Genomic DNA, 14,647 nt, shown 5'->3' with positions numbered 1-14,647 from the left:
TGAGGGATGCTCCAGGAGGGAGCTTAGGGAAGGTTTCTCTTGAAAGATGACACTTAAGACAACCAGGCGAAGCCCTGGGGAGGTGGAAGGGTAGGTGAGACTTTTAGGACAAGGAAACAGCAGACTCTGAGATTCCAATGCAGAGGTGGAAAGAAACAGATAGTTTGAGATAGATTTTAGAGGTAGAACTAACAGAGTGTGGGGAAGCAATGGACCAGGGTGAGTCCCAGGTTCTGGGAGGACCAGCTGGCTGGATGGTGGCGTCATTGCAGTTAGAGAAACCTGGGAAAGACCAGGGGAGCAATTAAGAATCAGGAGTTGTTTAACCACGCCGAGTTGGAGAGGCCTAGTGAAATGTCTACAGGGAGGTGCCACTGGGCAGTTGTAGCTACAGGTCTGGCACCTGGGGGAGAGGCCCAGGATGGAGGTATGAATCTGAGAATCATTCATTTATAGAAAGTGAATAAAATTATGGGGTTAGAAGCAATCACCTAAGAAGAGAAGAGAAGAGAAGGAACCCAGGACTGAGTCCTGGGATGCTCCAATGTATAGAAGTCAAGGTCAAAAAGGAAGAGCCAGAAAAGAAGACTGAGAAAAGAAGATCCAGTGTGGTGGATTTTAAAAGCATATTTTTAAAGAGGATGAGAGCTCAACCATGCTGAATGCTACTACGGGATTATGTAAAATGAGGACACAGACACGCCCACCAAATCTGGCAAGATGGAGGTAGGTTATGACCTTGATAACAGGAGTCTCAGTGGACTGGTTTGGGCAGAAGCCTGAGAGGAGGGAGTTGAAGAGTAAATGTTGACTTCTGGATAAAAATGGCAGATGGACCACATGAAAAACCAAGGTGATCACTAAGTCCAGGGAACACAAAAAGTTCTTCAGCAATGGAAAGGCCATCATAATATACCACAGGGTTTAGCTTAGAGGGCATATTTGCAGTCTAACTGGTAATAGTGATCTAACCATTATGACATCATTATATCAAGAAGATGGTAGGTGGGAGGGCTCTGGGGGTGGGTGGGAAAGGAATGGTGAAAGACTTAAATCCTCTCTTTTTAAATGACATTGAATCAAGATCGTGAGTTAAGGTGTAGGAGACTTAAGGATGGCAAAGGTGTGAAAAAGTAGTCTTGGGAAGAGAACACGTAAGGGTAGAAGGGGTGAGGGAGTCCCGAGGGCCCATGTGATGTGTGAGGTGATATATTGGAAATGTCACCAGTCAGCACAGTAATGGGACTTTCTCCAGCCAGTGTGGCTTCTCCAGCCAGTGGAGAAGCAGACCCGCTGGTGTCTGTGTGGAGGTGGGGCTTGGGGTCTTCAAGGGGCCCTGGTGTGGGAAGCGAAATCTGAGATTGATGATCCAGGTAGCCGCGGCTGGTGGGGACACAGCCTGTCCCACAGCCTGAGCCTTTCATTTCCTGTAGCCCCTTTGGTTTCCAGATGGTAAGTTGGACCTAAAGTACAGAGAGGATAAGGTGCTGGGCCAAGGCCACACAGCTAGGCTAAGCCAGGCCTCTGGCCTCCCCCCGCGGCCTGCTCCACAACTCCGCGTATCAGGAGGGCAACAGTTCAGGCTAAGTTGATTTCTAGGCTATGAGTAGAATGAAAAGGTTCCTCCTGGTTTAACTCAGGAAGCTACTCTGTCTGGAAAAACCTCTTCAGGTCTTAACAAGAATAATGGCATTGGGGGTGGAGGGCATAGCTCAGTGGTAGAGCGCATGCTTAGCACGCATGAGATCTGGGTTCAATCCCTAGTACCTCCATTAAGTAAATAAATAAATAAGCCTAATTACACCCCCCAAGTAAATAAATAAAAAGAAGCTACCACTTAAAAAATACAATTAAGAATGATGGCATTAACAGGAATACAATATGACTATTAATATTAATTAGCTTTACAATGGTGCGCACTTTTCTGACATTATCTCACCCCATGATGTGGGTGTCAGTATCTCCCCTACTTCACATTGGAGGAAAGTGAGGCCCAGAAGAGTCAAGTGACCCACCTGAGTCATGATGCTTCGAGTAACAGAGGCCAGATTCCGACCGACCACGGTGCTCCTGCATCCTCACAGCCCCCCACCCCTGGGACCCTAGACCCTGCCCAGCACTTGGTGGGCAGGAGGCGGCTGGAGCTTCCCAGCAGCACCCTGGAGAGGAGGCCAAGAGCCTGGGGGCTGGATGAGCTGGGGGCTGTGCAGAGCCTGAGAGGAGCAGGGCAGCGAGCTTGGGTCCAAGGACCAGAGGCCACTCTGGCGGCCAAGCGAGGAGCCTTCAGTCCCTTAAACCCCTCAGCCTGGGGTCATACACCAAAAGCTGCTTTCTCAGGCTGTGCCCACTTGCCTGTGGCTTCTCCCCTCCCCCAGCCCCAAAGCCTCCCATGCCCCAGCTCCCAACCCCGGCCTGAGTTGGTACCTGCCCTGGTCCCCACAAACTGGAGTTCTGGTCAGGGTAGGAATTAGGTCAAGCTGGCTGTCAGTTTCCAGGGGGCTCTCCCCCAACCCTTCAACTTTACAGGTTCTGGATTTCTTTATGCCATAGAAGCTCTCTAACGCATGCTCCTGCCTGGGAGGGGAGTGATGGGGACATGCCAAGAAGCTGTCCCCAAGGCCCCCAGTCCCTGAGTTCCTAGATCCTGCTCTGGTGCGTGAGGGGGTGGGAGCCTCCCGGACTCTCCCAGGAGCCTGCCCCATCACCCTGTGGTAACGGCCCCTGATTCCATGTCGGTCCCTTGCTTCCATGATGGAGGCTGCAGGCAGCAATTTCTTTCCTGGTGCAGCTGCTACAAAGGCCTCTCCTGGTCACTTGTCCTCTCACAGGGATAGCCTTCCTGATAGGGTCCTGCACACCTGACTGTCACCTGCCCACCATTCCTGGGGCAGGACCTTATACAGCAGCCCCGTGAGTCCCCCTGCCCCTTCTCAGGGATCTGGGTCAGGGGACGGAGCCCATTGACCCCCAGCCTCTTTTGGACAGCCAGAAAGCTTAGAGATGGGTCTCCAGGTGACTCCCCTCAGCCCACCCCTGTTGTCCCTCTCTTGAATCTAGAGAATTGCAATCACAGTCATGGCAGCTGCTGTCACACCTCAGCCGCACCACTGCCAATGACAGCCCAGAGGCCAGCACCCATCCCCCACGTCCCCTGCACAGACAGGCCCACGTGCGTCCCTAGATGCCTGAATCACTGCTGACGACTTGGGACCTGGCGGTTGTGGGCTCCTGGGGAGCCACTGGGGAGGGGGGTGGCAGCCACGTCACATCCGAGGGGACACCTGCGGACATAAATAGGCAGCCAGCGACAGCAGCGCAGCACAGTCCACAGAGCAGCACTGTACACTGTGCCCACCTGCGCCAGGATGCCGGACACCATGCTACCTGCCTGCTTCCTCAGCCTGCTGGCCTTCACCTCGGCGTGCTACTTCCAGAACTGCCCACGGGGAGGCAAGAGGGCCATGTCCGACCTGGAGCTGAGACAGGTATGACCGCGGCCCATCTCAGGGCTGCTGGGCAGGGGCAGAGGCCCAGGGATGGCACCACAGTGCAGGGCTAGGAAGTCGTGGGAGAGGCAGGCTTCAGGGGAAGTGCCCAGAGGAAGAAGGGAAGCTTGGCATGGCAGGGCCGAGGGGACAAGGCTGTAGGCTGTGGGGCAGGCTAGGACAGGCTGCAGGGCTTCCTGGACGCCGTCCTATGCAGACAACGGATGCAGGAAAGAGAGGTGTTTCCCCAGTAACTGAGCTTGGGGCTGGATCAGGGAGAACTGGGCAGAGAGGCTTCCTCTGTGCTCATTGGGGGTCTTCTCCAGCTGGAGCTTGAAGGCTCCGTTGTCCCCAGCACTCGAGGCCTTCCCTGTTCAGCCCCCACCCTCTCCTAGCTATGGGCCCTGGGCCCCAGGCCCCACACAGAAAGTGGCCATTGTTCTGAGCTTGCCTGAGTGGGCAGTACCCCTCAAGCATCCTGTGAGGAAGTTCTACTGGGTACCTAGCCCAGGTCTCTAGCTGCACGTCCAGTCCACTCCCTTTTACTCCGTTTTCAACAGAGCTGAAGGAAATCCAATCACCAGGCTCAGTTCTGCTGAGGCCACAGGCGGCCAATTTTGAGCAGTTGAATAAACTAGAGTGGGGATGGGCAGCCCCCACAGACCACCATCCCTCTGCTTGGCAGCTTTGGAAGCCGAGTCACCTAGGCACCTCATGCCCTTCTCTAGGGCCTGGGGACCTGCCACCCACATGGTCCATGGCGGGTGAGCAGAGGTCAGGGCCCCAGTGAGAACCACTGGCTCGGGGTGGGGGGCGCAGAGCAGGGCAAAGCAAAGCCAGACAGGGTACAGGACATGGGAGGGCGGACCTGGGGGTGTTCTGAGGGGCGGGGCTAGAGATGGGGCTTGAGCATCACGGGCAGAGCAGGAAAGTCTGCATTAGGGGGAGGGTGGCGGGCAGCCTACAGAGGGGCGCACACCTTGAGGCCCCAGAGAACCCCAAGCTGAGAAGGAAGGTCTTTTTCATGGAGCCTACGGGGGATCCCTCCCTCAACAGAGGGGAGGATGCTGAGGGCTGTCACTGAGAGCTGGTCCTCAGTCACCTGAAAAGCAAGGGAATTGAGTAGCTTTTGATTCTCCTCCTTGGACGGCTTTTGGGGCCCAAACAGCGCCAGGGAGACACCAACCTCCGGCGCTCCTCCTCCTCGCCCTCCCCCGCCCGGCTCAGCCCCCCGCCCTTGCCCCCCCGGCCTCTCGGGGTCTCCCGACCCAGCCCGGCCCCCTCCCCTGTCCCCGGCTCACCCCCGCCCTCCCGCCAGTGCCTCCCCTGCGGCCCCGGGGGCAAAGGCCGCTGCTTCGGGCCCAGCATCTGCTGCGGGGACGAGCTGGGCTGCTTCGTGGGCACGGCCGAGGCGCTGCGCTGCCAGGAGGAGAACTACCTGCCGTCGCCCTGCCAGTCCGGCCAGAAGCCGTGCGGGAGCGGGGGCCGCTGCGCCGCCGCCGGCATCTGCTGCAACGACGGTGCGCGGCGCGGGGGGCGGGGGCCGGGGGCCGGGCGGATCCGGATCTGGCGGGGGCTGCGGGCGGGCGGATCTGGGTCCGGGCCGGGGCCGGGAGGCCGGGACCCCCCGAGTTGCGCCCCGGCGCCGCACGCTCATCCCGTGCTCCCCGCAGAGAGCTGCATGACGGAGCCCGAGTGCCGGGAGGGCGCCGGCTTCCCCCGCCGCGCCCGCGCCAGCGACCGGAGCAACGCGACCCTGCTGGACGGGCCGACCGGGGCCTTGCTGCTACGGCTGGTGCAGCTGGCGGGGGCGCCCGAGCCCGCGGAGCACGCCCAGCCCGGCGTCTACTGAGCCTCCTTGCCCGCCCCACCCCACTTTCGCAGCACGAAAAATAAATCATTTAAAAGGCACTGGCCTGTGTGCGTCGTCTTCTCCCGGGTTCGGGAGGGGAGCGGTAGGGTGGGGGGCCAGTTCTCAGACACGAAGTCGTGGGCAGATCCACCCCAAAAAGGGACAGATCCGGTAGGGGAAGCGATATTGGGCCAGCACAGTTCTAGATAGAACTAGGGACTAGGCGACCGGGGGCGGGGGGGGGCAGTGCCAGAGAGTGGCCGTGGAGCGGCTGGGTTGGGGATCCTCCTGCAGAGGGATGGAAATAAAGGCAGAGAGGGGGGAAAGACATTGATGGACAAGATAGCAAGAGAGAGAGAGAGCAAAATGATGGAGAGAGACATCGAGGGTCAGAGAGAAAAGAGTGAGAGAGGGAGGCGGGGTGGGGGGTTGTGAGCCAAGGGTGACCAGAAGTTCCAGGAGTTCCAGTTTCCACTGATATCCACAACCAGTTTCAGGGACCCACCTAGGTTCCCAGATCCCCAGCCCATTTCATCCAAGCCGGCAGTGCTTCGTGTGCCTGCATCCAGCGGAACATCACCCCAGACTGAACAGAGAAGGGGGTCAGGTGCTGTCTGCCCAGGAGGAAACTAAGCACCCCAACTCAGGTCACTCAGCCAGTGTGAGAGACAGAGCCCACTGAGACCTCAGCTCCCCCCAATACACACACACAACCACACCAACCACACACTCACAACCCCCCCCCCCCCAAATACAGAGAAGAAAAAAATCATTAAGGACATGCTCTGTGATCCTTAAGCACAGTCACAGATACAGACCCTGAGATACTCATTGAGAAACACAGACACACTCAGAGAAATACAGACACAGCCCACTGGCCCATAGACAGACACAAGGACACACACACACACACACACACACACACAGTCACATTAGGACCTTCCAGCCTTGACCATGAAGCTTCAGGGCAGATGTCCGGTTGCATTTGGCAGATGCTCTTCTGTGTCCATCCGTCCCGCTTTGTCCCCTCTATCCAATCTGCCCTTCTTTCCCCTTTCCCTCATTCCCCTTTCCCCCTGCACCTCAGGCAGCTCCTTGGCCCTCTCCTGCCTCTTGCTTCTCCCCTGGTCCCACTACATCTCTCCCTTGCCTCTTCTGCCTGCCCCCCCCCCACTACCTCCCTCCCTTCTCTCTCTGCTCCCTTTCTTCTCTGCATCCTTTCCTTGGTATTTCTGCTCCAGGTCTTGGGGCCACAAAAGGCAACATCTCCTCTGAAATCCTTGAAGACTTGGTCAGGTCAGGATGGAGGCCAGAGGGAGCCCAGGCTGAGAGAAGTCACTCTGAGCCCTGACTCCAACACCCTGCCTTGGGGCAAAGCCTAGGGACTCAGCCTCAGTCAGCCTCAGGCTCTTTTCTGGTCTTAGAGCTCTGCTCTGCCATCACCCTAGCCGGGCTCAGTGTCCAGCGTGTTTAAGATTGCCCGGAACACATAAGTAAAACAAAACAACAACCTACAGAATGGGAGAAAATTTTTGCAAACAATGAAACCGACAAAAGGTTGATCTCCAGAATATATAAGCAGCTTATATGACATAATAAGAATAAAACAAACAACCCAATCAAAAAATGGGCAGAAGACCTAAACAAGCAATTCTCCAAGGAAGACATACAAATGATCAATAGGCACATGAAAAAATGCTCAGTATCACTAATTATCAGAGAAATGCAAATCAAAACTACAGTGAGGTATCACCTCACACTAGTCAGAATGGCCATCATTCAAAAGTCCACAAATGACAAATGCTGGAGAGGCTGTGGAGAAAAGGGAACCCTCCTTCACTACTGGTGGGAATGCAGTTTGGTGCAGCCACTGTGGAAAACAGTATGGAGATTCCTCAAAAGACTAGGAATAGACTTACCATATGACCCAGGAATCCCGCTCCTGGGCATATATCCAGAAGGAACCCTACTTCAAAAAGACACCTGCACCCCAATGTTCACAGCAGCACTACTTACAATAGCCAAGACATGGAAACAGCCTAAATGTCCATCAACAGATGACTGGATAAAGAGGATGTGGAATAGAATACTATTCAGCCATAAAAAACGACAACATAACGCCATTTGCAGCAACATGGATGTCCCTGGAGAATGTCATTCTAAGTGAAGTAAGCCAAAAAGAGAAAGAAAAATACATGTGAGATTGCTCATATGTAGAATCTAAAAAAACAAACAAAAAAAACCACATAAATACAAGACTGGCCAGAACAGGGCCCACACTGGCTTCTCTGCCTGACTTGGCCTCCTGACTCTGCCCTAGTGTGGCCCACTCAGGGCTAGTCTGGGAAGACCTGGCACAGGACCAGACCTAATAGGAATTTAGTAATCCTTCCAGACAGAGGGAGGTAGGAAGAGGCAGCTTGGTTTTGTAAAAAATTATCATAGATCCAAATATAAGTTCTAAAATTATAAAACATCTTGAAGAAAATATAGGAGAAATTCTTTATGACCTTGAGTTATGAAAAAATTTCTTAGCTCTAACACCAAAAGTCAGATCCATAAAAGAAGAAATTTGATACTTTTGGAATTCACCAAAATTAAGAACTTCTGCTTTTAAAAGGACACTGTTACAATGGCTAAGACATGGAAACAACCTAAATGTCCATCAACAGATGACTAGATAAAGAAGTTGTAGTATATTTATTTAATGGAATACTACTCAGCCATAAAAAGAATAAAATAATGCCATTTGCAGCAACATGGATGGACCAGGAGATCATCATTCTAAGTGAATAAGCCAAAAAGAGAAAGAAAAATACTATATGATATCACATATATGTGGAATCTAAAAAAAAATACGCACATGAACTTATTTACAAAACAGAAACAGACTCAAAGACATAGAAAACAAACTTATGAGTACTAAGGGAAAAGGGGGGTGGAAAGGGATAAATTGGGAGTTGGAGATTTGCAGATATGAACTACTATATATAAAATAGATAAACAACAAGTTTCTACTGGAACTTCTACTGGCACAAGGAACTATATTCAATATCTTGTAGTAACCTGTAATAAAAGGGAATATGAAAACGAATCTATATATGTATATGTATGACTGAAACATTATGCTGTACACCAGAAACTTACATTGTAAACTGACTATACTTCAATAAAAATAAAAGTAAATTTAAAAAAAACCATGATCCATAAAAGAAAAAGAAAAAAGAAAGGACACTGTTAAGAGAATGAAAAGATAAGCAACAGACTGGGAGAAAAGATTTACAAATCATGCAGCTCATAAAGGACTTATACCTAGACTATATAAAGACCACCTTCTCAAAATTTAATAATAGGAAAATGACTCAACTTTTTAAATGAGCAAAAGATTTAAACAGGTACTTCACCACATAGGACATATAGATAGCAAATAAAAACATGTAAAGATAAATCATTAGTCATCAAGAAAATGCAAGTTAAAACCACAGTGAGATAGCCATTTCAATGGCTTAAAAAAAGGAGGGCTGACAATATCAGGATACAGAGCAACTGGAACTCTCATATATTATTGATGAGGATGCAAAATCATTCAACCACTCTGGAAAACGGTTCCATAATTGCTCATACAGTTTAACTTACAATTACCATTGAATCCAGCAATCCCATAAATACATAGTTATCCAAGTGAAATGAATATCTATAATCACATAAAAATCCGTATGTGAATGTTTATAGTGGCTTTATGGGTAATCATCAACACTTTCAAAGTTTTAAACAGATTAGAATTTGAGCTATGATCCACTTTGAGTTAATTTTTGTGTAGGTTGCCAGTGATGAAATTCATTTTTTGCATCTGGATATTATTCTGTTCCAGCACTGTTTATTGAAATGGCTGTTCTTTTGCTATTCAATTGTCTTTGTAGTTTCTCAAAAGCATTTGACCATATACATGTGAGTCTCTTTCTGGCCTCTCTAATCTGGCGCATTAATCTATAGATCTATCCTTTCTCTACTGCCACCCTGTCCTGAGTGTGGTAGCTTTATAGTAAGTCTGGAAGTCAGGTAGTGTAACTCTTCCAACTTTGTTCTTTTTCAAAATTGATTTGGCTATTTTAGTGCCTTTGCCATTTTCACCAAAAAAAAAAAAAAAAAAAATCCTTCTGGGAGTTTGACTGGAATTGTGTAGTATTAGAATTGTAGCTACATTTCCCAGCTTCATTTGCACTTAGGTGTGTCCATATGACCATGTTCTTGTCGATAAAATGTGAGTAACAGGAATAGTGAACTTGGGGTCTTAAGACAGTAAGTGAGCCTCTTCCACACTCTCTCCCTTCCCACCCAGTGGACTCTACAGTGTCCTGGCCTCCGACGATGCAGACAATGACAAGGCCTAGGGACGACAGAAGAAACCTGGGTCCCTACTAAGTGAAGGAGTGGAACAGAGCCAGGAATCTAGGCTCGGGGTAGGACTCACCTAGGACGGGTAGAACAGAGGGAAATAAACATCGAGCTTCTTTGAGCCCCTAAGGTCTCTTTACCATTTGTCTTTATTATGGCAGCCTAACCTGACCTTAGTTAACTATAACCCCTGAATTCTGAAACAATTAAAAAATGAAACAAAAGAATGTGACATTTGGAAGCCAGAAGACTACCTTTCTTACTGATAAAGTGGATATTGGAGAATGCAACTTATATCTGCAAGGAGGCGTCATAGAGCCAAATAAGAGGTCTGAGCTGTTTCCCATCCCAGGCACCAGGAGCTGGACCTTCCCAGCATTTTCCTGCTGAGCTCCTGCATTTGTGCTGTGAGAGCACGCGCTTGCTGGGATGGCAGCCGGCCCCCAAGAGGAATCAGAGAGGAAGGGGTGGGGTTATGCCTACTCCTTTCCTCTCACCACTCGCCCCCATCAGCTACTCCTTTCTCCCCAGGGAGGAGTGTTACCTCTGGGAAACCCCTCTACATGGAAGAAAATATCCGGAAAGGGAAAAAATGTTCCTGAGCTCTGCCCCATGGACAATCATCTTTTACGATGCTGGGAACATTTTTTGGTATAATTTCACAGGATTCCAGTTTTAAAAACTAAATTATACCAAATTTAGTAGATATGGAAGCAGGACAAACTTACTGACCCCATGGATAGAAACCCTGCAGAAAACTGAAATGGCTGCCCATCAATATCATACTGAGGACTTCAGTGGTACAGAGAGACAGAGCAAAATCACAGCAGTAAACTCTCAGTGAAGCAGTTGGTGTTTACAGGTTGCCGACTGGAATGCTTTGTCCTAAAGCTTCTCGCAGCTGTGAAGAGCTCATCTCTGGGGTGGCCCCCATCTCTGGGATGCACACATATGCATTTTGAATTTACAAATTAGTATCATTGCATAATTCATAGATATTAATGCACATCATTTTTAACAAAGTAAATGTGAGGCCTTCTTTTCATATTGGAACGTTTATCTCGACTACAATCATTTTGTTTTTAGCTTTTATGATGGGAAGTTTCAAATATACAAAAAAAACAGAGCCACTAGACAAGGAGCCCTCAGGGACCCGCCCCCTCCTGAGCTTCCATAGTTACCAGCACATGATTACTTCTCTCATCTCTACCCCACTCGCCCCTCCCACCCTCAAGTTATCCCAGCTGTCATACCATCTCATCTGTAAACGTGCCAGTGTGCACCTAAAATGATAGGGACTTTTATTAAAAACATGACCACATACCATTACCACACACATGTACGCCCCAAACCAAAACTCAACAACATCAAATATTCAAGCATTATTCAAATTTCCCCAGATGGCTCATGAATACGCTCTTTGCGATTCATTGATGTCTGAGTCCATCTTTTTTTCAGGCACAAAAGAGAATATTGATCCTCATGGTGCTTCTACCATCTTATTTTCCTGACCTCCTTGTAGAGGGTGGCTTCCAATCTCTTTTCACCGTATTTGTTATAAGCAAGTATAATCACCTGATGACCTTATTCTGTGTATGTCACCCAGTGTAGCTGTGCTTGTTCACTTAGATAGTAAAATAGTGTTACTTTGTCCTAAATTACTTTTCTTTTCTTTATATTACTCCTAGGACTAATTCTATGTTTTTTGAAACTACGTGTGGGTAGGCATTTTATCTAGCAATTTCATTTCCCGGTTGTAAAGTGGGTTCATTAAGTGCTGGTGACACAAAGGGAAAGAGTTGAGAACCACTGCCCTGCACAAGCCCCAAGCACTTTGGTGGACTGAAGGAGTCATTCCAAGGAGGACAGAGGCCATGGGGCTGAGCCAGGAGGCAGAGTGAAGAAGGCAGCGAGCTGGCCTCTGCACCGTCCGGGGCCCCAGCAGCTTCACTCGGCACACATTCCCTGTGCAGCTGTCCCGGCTCCTCCTCCTCACCGGACCCAGCCTGATGCCACCTCTGGAACTTCTCCTGGAAAAGAGGTGCCAATCTGACCCTGTGTTTTTGAAGCTGGAAAAGAAAACACTGGAGGGGTGAGGGGAACCTGAACTCTCTCTCCAGGTGGGGAGACCTGGGCTGACATGGCTCTGCTCTGTGTAAGCCTCTGGGGCTGCAGGGCACTCAGAGAGTGAGGTTCCAGGGAGATCCTGGACTTCCTGCTGATGTGGCCCAAGCTTGGAAATGCACAAGTCCCTAACCGTGTGTCTCTCTAGTTAAATAGCGTGGTGCCTTCTAGTTGCTTCCCTCTCCATCTGTGTGGTTTCTGAGGGGCCACAGAACTTTGACATGGTCCTCAAATACCCATTTATGTGTATCGCATATTCCCCCATAGTTGATCTAAACAGGACTTGGCCTTCAGTTATGTCTTGCTCCAGGTGCTGAGTCAGAGGAGGGACCTGCTCTCACAGCCTCATTAAGAACCACAGTCTGGGTTGCTGTTGACCGTCAGGGCTTTCAAGAGCCTCACCGCTATTCTCTTCTTAGCTCTTAATAATAATGACCTTTTCTTCATTAAAAGAATACATACAAAAGTGAACAAATCACATGTGTGCAATTTGAACCAATTTTCATAAATGAAACACACTGGTTTTACCAGCTCCCAGGCCAAGAAACCGAATATGACCAGCACCTCAGCATCCCCTCACCCTCTTCCAGTCACTACCACACCTAAGACCTCTAGCACCATAGCTTAGTTTTGCCTGTTTTTGTAATTTATATAAAGAAAATCTTACAGTCCTCTTTAGCATACTTTTTCTTTCTCCGCTCTGTGATACACACTGCTGTGGGGGCGGGGGGCCACTGAGTGAGTCCTCGTTGCTCCAGTGTGGGAGAAAGCCACAGAAATAATGTTCAAAGATTGCTAAGAGATGGTGATTGCTCTGTTTTATTTGGAGTGGGAGTGTGGGTGTGGACCTTCTGAAACTGCTTGTCCCACAGCAGGAGTGAGTGAATGGGGGGCATGTTCTGGGGGAAATGGATTAGGCTTTTATAGATTCCCCCAAATGGTCTTTGATCCAGGAAAGGATGAGAAACATAGGTTGCTTGAGTCTCTCTGTTCGTGTCTTTTACATTTTGCTGTCATTCCTGTGGCCGTGGGCTCCAGGGAACCCCGGTCCTGCAGAGTCTCTGGTGCTGTCCCACTCATTACTGTGTGGTTCAGCCCGACACGGGACCCTGGGCCTCCTTGGAGGGAGGTGCTGCTCCTCCAGTCCAGCTCCCCCAGCTTGGTCACTTCTTCTGAGAGTACCAGTGGCCTCCTCTGGGCTGAGACTCCAGCTCCCTGGAAAGCTGAAGGCCCTTCAGCTGCCCCAGCCAAGCTCCTCTCCCGCAGGCCAGCCCTTGGGTGTGGCTCAAGCCTTCTTCCCAATGTCAGGAAGACTTTCACTACCCACTGACCGCCTTCCCTTCCTCTGGTCCCCTGGCAGACCCTTATCTCGGTTTGCTTTGGACCTTTGAATGTTCCTCTCAAGTCCCGCCTGCTGTGGGCCCCCAGCTCTGTTTGGAGAGGGAAGCCGGGGTCTGTTCCCATCTCCCTGGGGGCCGGCCGCACGGTCCCCTCCTCCCTCTCCCCTACAGGACGACGCCGCGGGAACCACAGGCCCTCCTCCCCTCTTCTGCCCTCGGCCGCGGGCCGCGCCGAGTCCCGCCGCGATCTTTGACTCCGTCAGGGCCCTCCCCTCCCAGTTCTGACACTTAGACGCCAGTCGAGTTGGAGGGGAAATCTGCTTTATTTCATTTTCATAATTCCTGGGGGTGGCTGTGGAGGGGTCTCAGTGCTGGGAGAAGGCGGCCTCGGGGTCGCAGGCGGGCTCGGCGCGGCAGCCGTCTGCGGGGAGAGACGCCAGGTCAGCGCCGCCCCGGCCCGCCGCACGTCGTCCTGGGCCCCCGGCCCCGGTCCCCGCCGGCCCGGCCCCGGTCCCCGCCGGCCCGGCCCCACTCACCGGGGCTGCAGCAGATGCCGGCGGCGGCGCAGCGGCCCCCGCTCCCGCACGGCTTCTGGCCGGACTGGCAGGGCGACGGCAGGTAGTTCTCCTCCTGGCAGCGCAGCGCCTCGGCCGTGCCCACGAAGCAGCCCAGCTCATCCCCGCAGCAGATGCTGGGCCCGAAGCAGCGGCCTTTGCCCCCGGGGCCGCAGGGGAGGCACTGGCGGGAGGGCGGGGGTGAGCCGGGGACAGGGGAGGGGGCCGGGCTGGGTCGGGAGACCCCGAGAGGCCGGGGATGCGGAGCCGGGCGGGGGAGGGCGGAACGGAGGAGCGCCGGAGGTTGGGGTCTCCCTGGTGCTGTTTGCGCCCCCAACAGCGGTGGAAGAGGGGGAATCAAAAGCCACTCAGCTCTCTGGGGAGCCGGCGGGGGGAAGGGAGCGGCGGGAGCGGCAGGACCAGAGCTCACCTGGCGCACGTCGAGGTCCAGCGCGGCCCTCTTGCCGCCCAGGGGGCAGTTCTGGATGTAGCAGGCGGAGGTCAGCGCCAGGAGGCCGAGCAGGCAGCAGGCGAGGCTGAGGCCGGCCATGGTGTGGGTGCGCTGGGTCCGGGGTCCGGCGACTGCCACGGTCTCTCCGGCCCGGCCTTTTATGCCCGGGGGCCGCGCCGGCGGAGCCGTGTCTAAGAGGGCCGCCGCATGGCTGGTCACAGCGGGCCGCTGCGGGTCAAGCCCTGCGCCCCCGGCGCACCCACTCATTTGCAGCGGCCAGGCCCGGGTCAAGGTCACCGCATCAGGCTAATGGCTAATGGACCGGTGATGATAGCGAGTGCCGCTGGGCGAAGGAAGCCGCTCGAGGATGGGAGCGGTGCGGAGGCCTGGGTCCTAGGGTGGAATAGGGAGTATGGGGGGCGCGGTGGCCCAACCAAGAACTATGT

At 52.2% G+C, this 14,647-nt stretch overlaps 2 protein-coding genes across 2 annotated transcripts; one reads left to right on the top strand and one right to left on the bottom strand.

The window, feature by feature from the left end:
- The first annotated feature begins 3,307 nt into the window (after positions 1-3,307).
- On the top strand, positions 3,308-5,396 carry AVP (arginine vasopressin). The gene is made up of 3 exons (XM_064475836.1): positions 3,308-3,485; positions 4,804-5,005; positions 5,159-5,396. The coding sequence occupies exons 1-3, from the start codon at positions 3,366-3,368 to the stop codon at positions 5,335-5,337; spliced, it is 501 nt and encodes a 166-aa protein (XP_064331906.1). The 5' UTR covers positions 3,308-3,365; the 3' UTR covers positions 5,338-5,396.
- Positions 5,397-13,500: 8,104 nt separating this feature from the next.
- Positions 13,501-14,350, bottom strand: OXT (oxytocin/neurophysin I prepropeptide). Its single transcript, XM_064496848.1, has 3 exons — positions 14,181-14,350; positions 13,733-13,934; positions 13,501-13,617 (listed from the first exon to the last, which is right to left on the bottom strand). The coding sequence occupies exons 1-3, from the start codon at positions 14,298-14,300 to the stop codon at positions 13,562-13,564; spliced, it is 378 nt and encodes a 125-aa protein (XP_064352918.1). The 5' UTR covers positions 14,301-14,350; the 3' UTR covers positions 13,501-13,561.
- Positions 14,351-14,647: the final 297 nt, after the last annotated feature.

The sequence above is a fragment of the Camelus dromedarius genome, chromosome 18 (genome assembly GCF_036321535.1).
Source record: "Camelus dromedarius isolate mCamDro1 chromosome 18, mCamDro1.pat, whole genome shotgun sequence".
In the NCBI taxonomy this organism is placed as follows: Eukaryota; Metazoa; Chordata; class Mammalia; order Artiodactyla; family Camelidae; genus Camelus; species Camelus dromedarius.
Note: the sequence above shows the minus strand (reverse complement) of the source record. Positions and strands in the feature narration are given on the sequence as shown.

Excerpts from the sequence above, each read along its gene's own strand:
- AVP (XM_064475836.1), top strand. The coding sequence starts at position 3,366 with ATGCCGGACACCATGCTACCTGCCTGCTTCCTCAGCCTGCTGGCCTTC. Across the intron at positions 3,486-4,803 it reads CCGACCTGGAGCTGAGACAG|TGCCTCCCCTGCGGCCCCGG; the intron begins GTATGACCGCGG and ends CCCTCCCGCCAG. Across the intron at positions 5,006-5,158 it reads CGGCATCTGCTGCAACGACG|AGAGCTGCATGACGGAGCCC; the intron begins GTGCGCGGCGCG and ends TGCTCCCCGCAG.
- OXT (XM_064496848.1), bottom strand. The coding sequence starts at position 14,300 with ATGGCCGGCCTCAGCCTCGCCTGCTGCCTGCTCGGCCTCCTGGCGCTG. Across the intron at positions 13,935-14,180 it reads TGGACCTCGACGTGCGCCAG|TGCCTCCCCTGCGGCCCCGG; the intron begins GTGAGCTCTGGT and ends CCCTCCCGCCAG. Across the intron at positions 13,618-13,732 it reads CGGCATCTGCTGCAGCCCCG|ACGGCTGCCGCGCCGAGCCC; the intron begins GTGAGTGGGGCC and ends CTCTCCCCGCAG.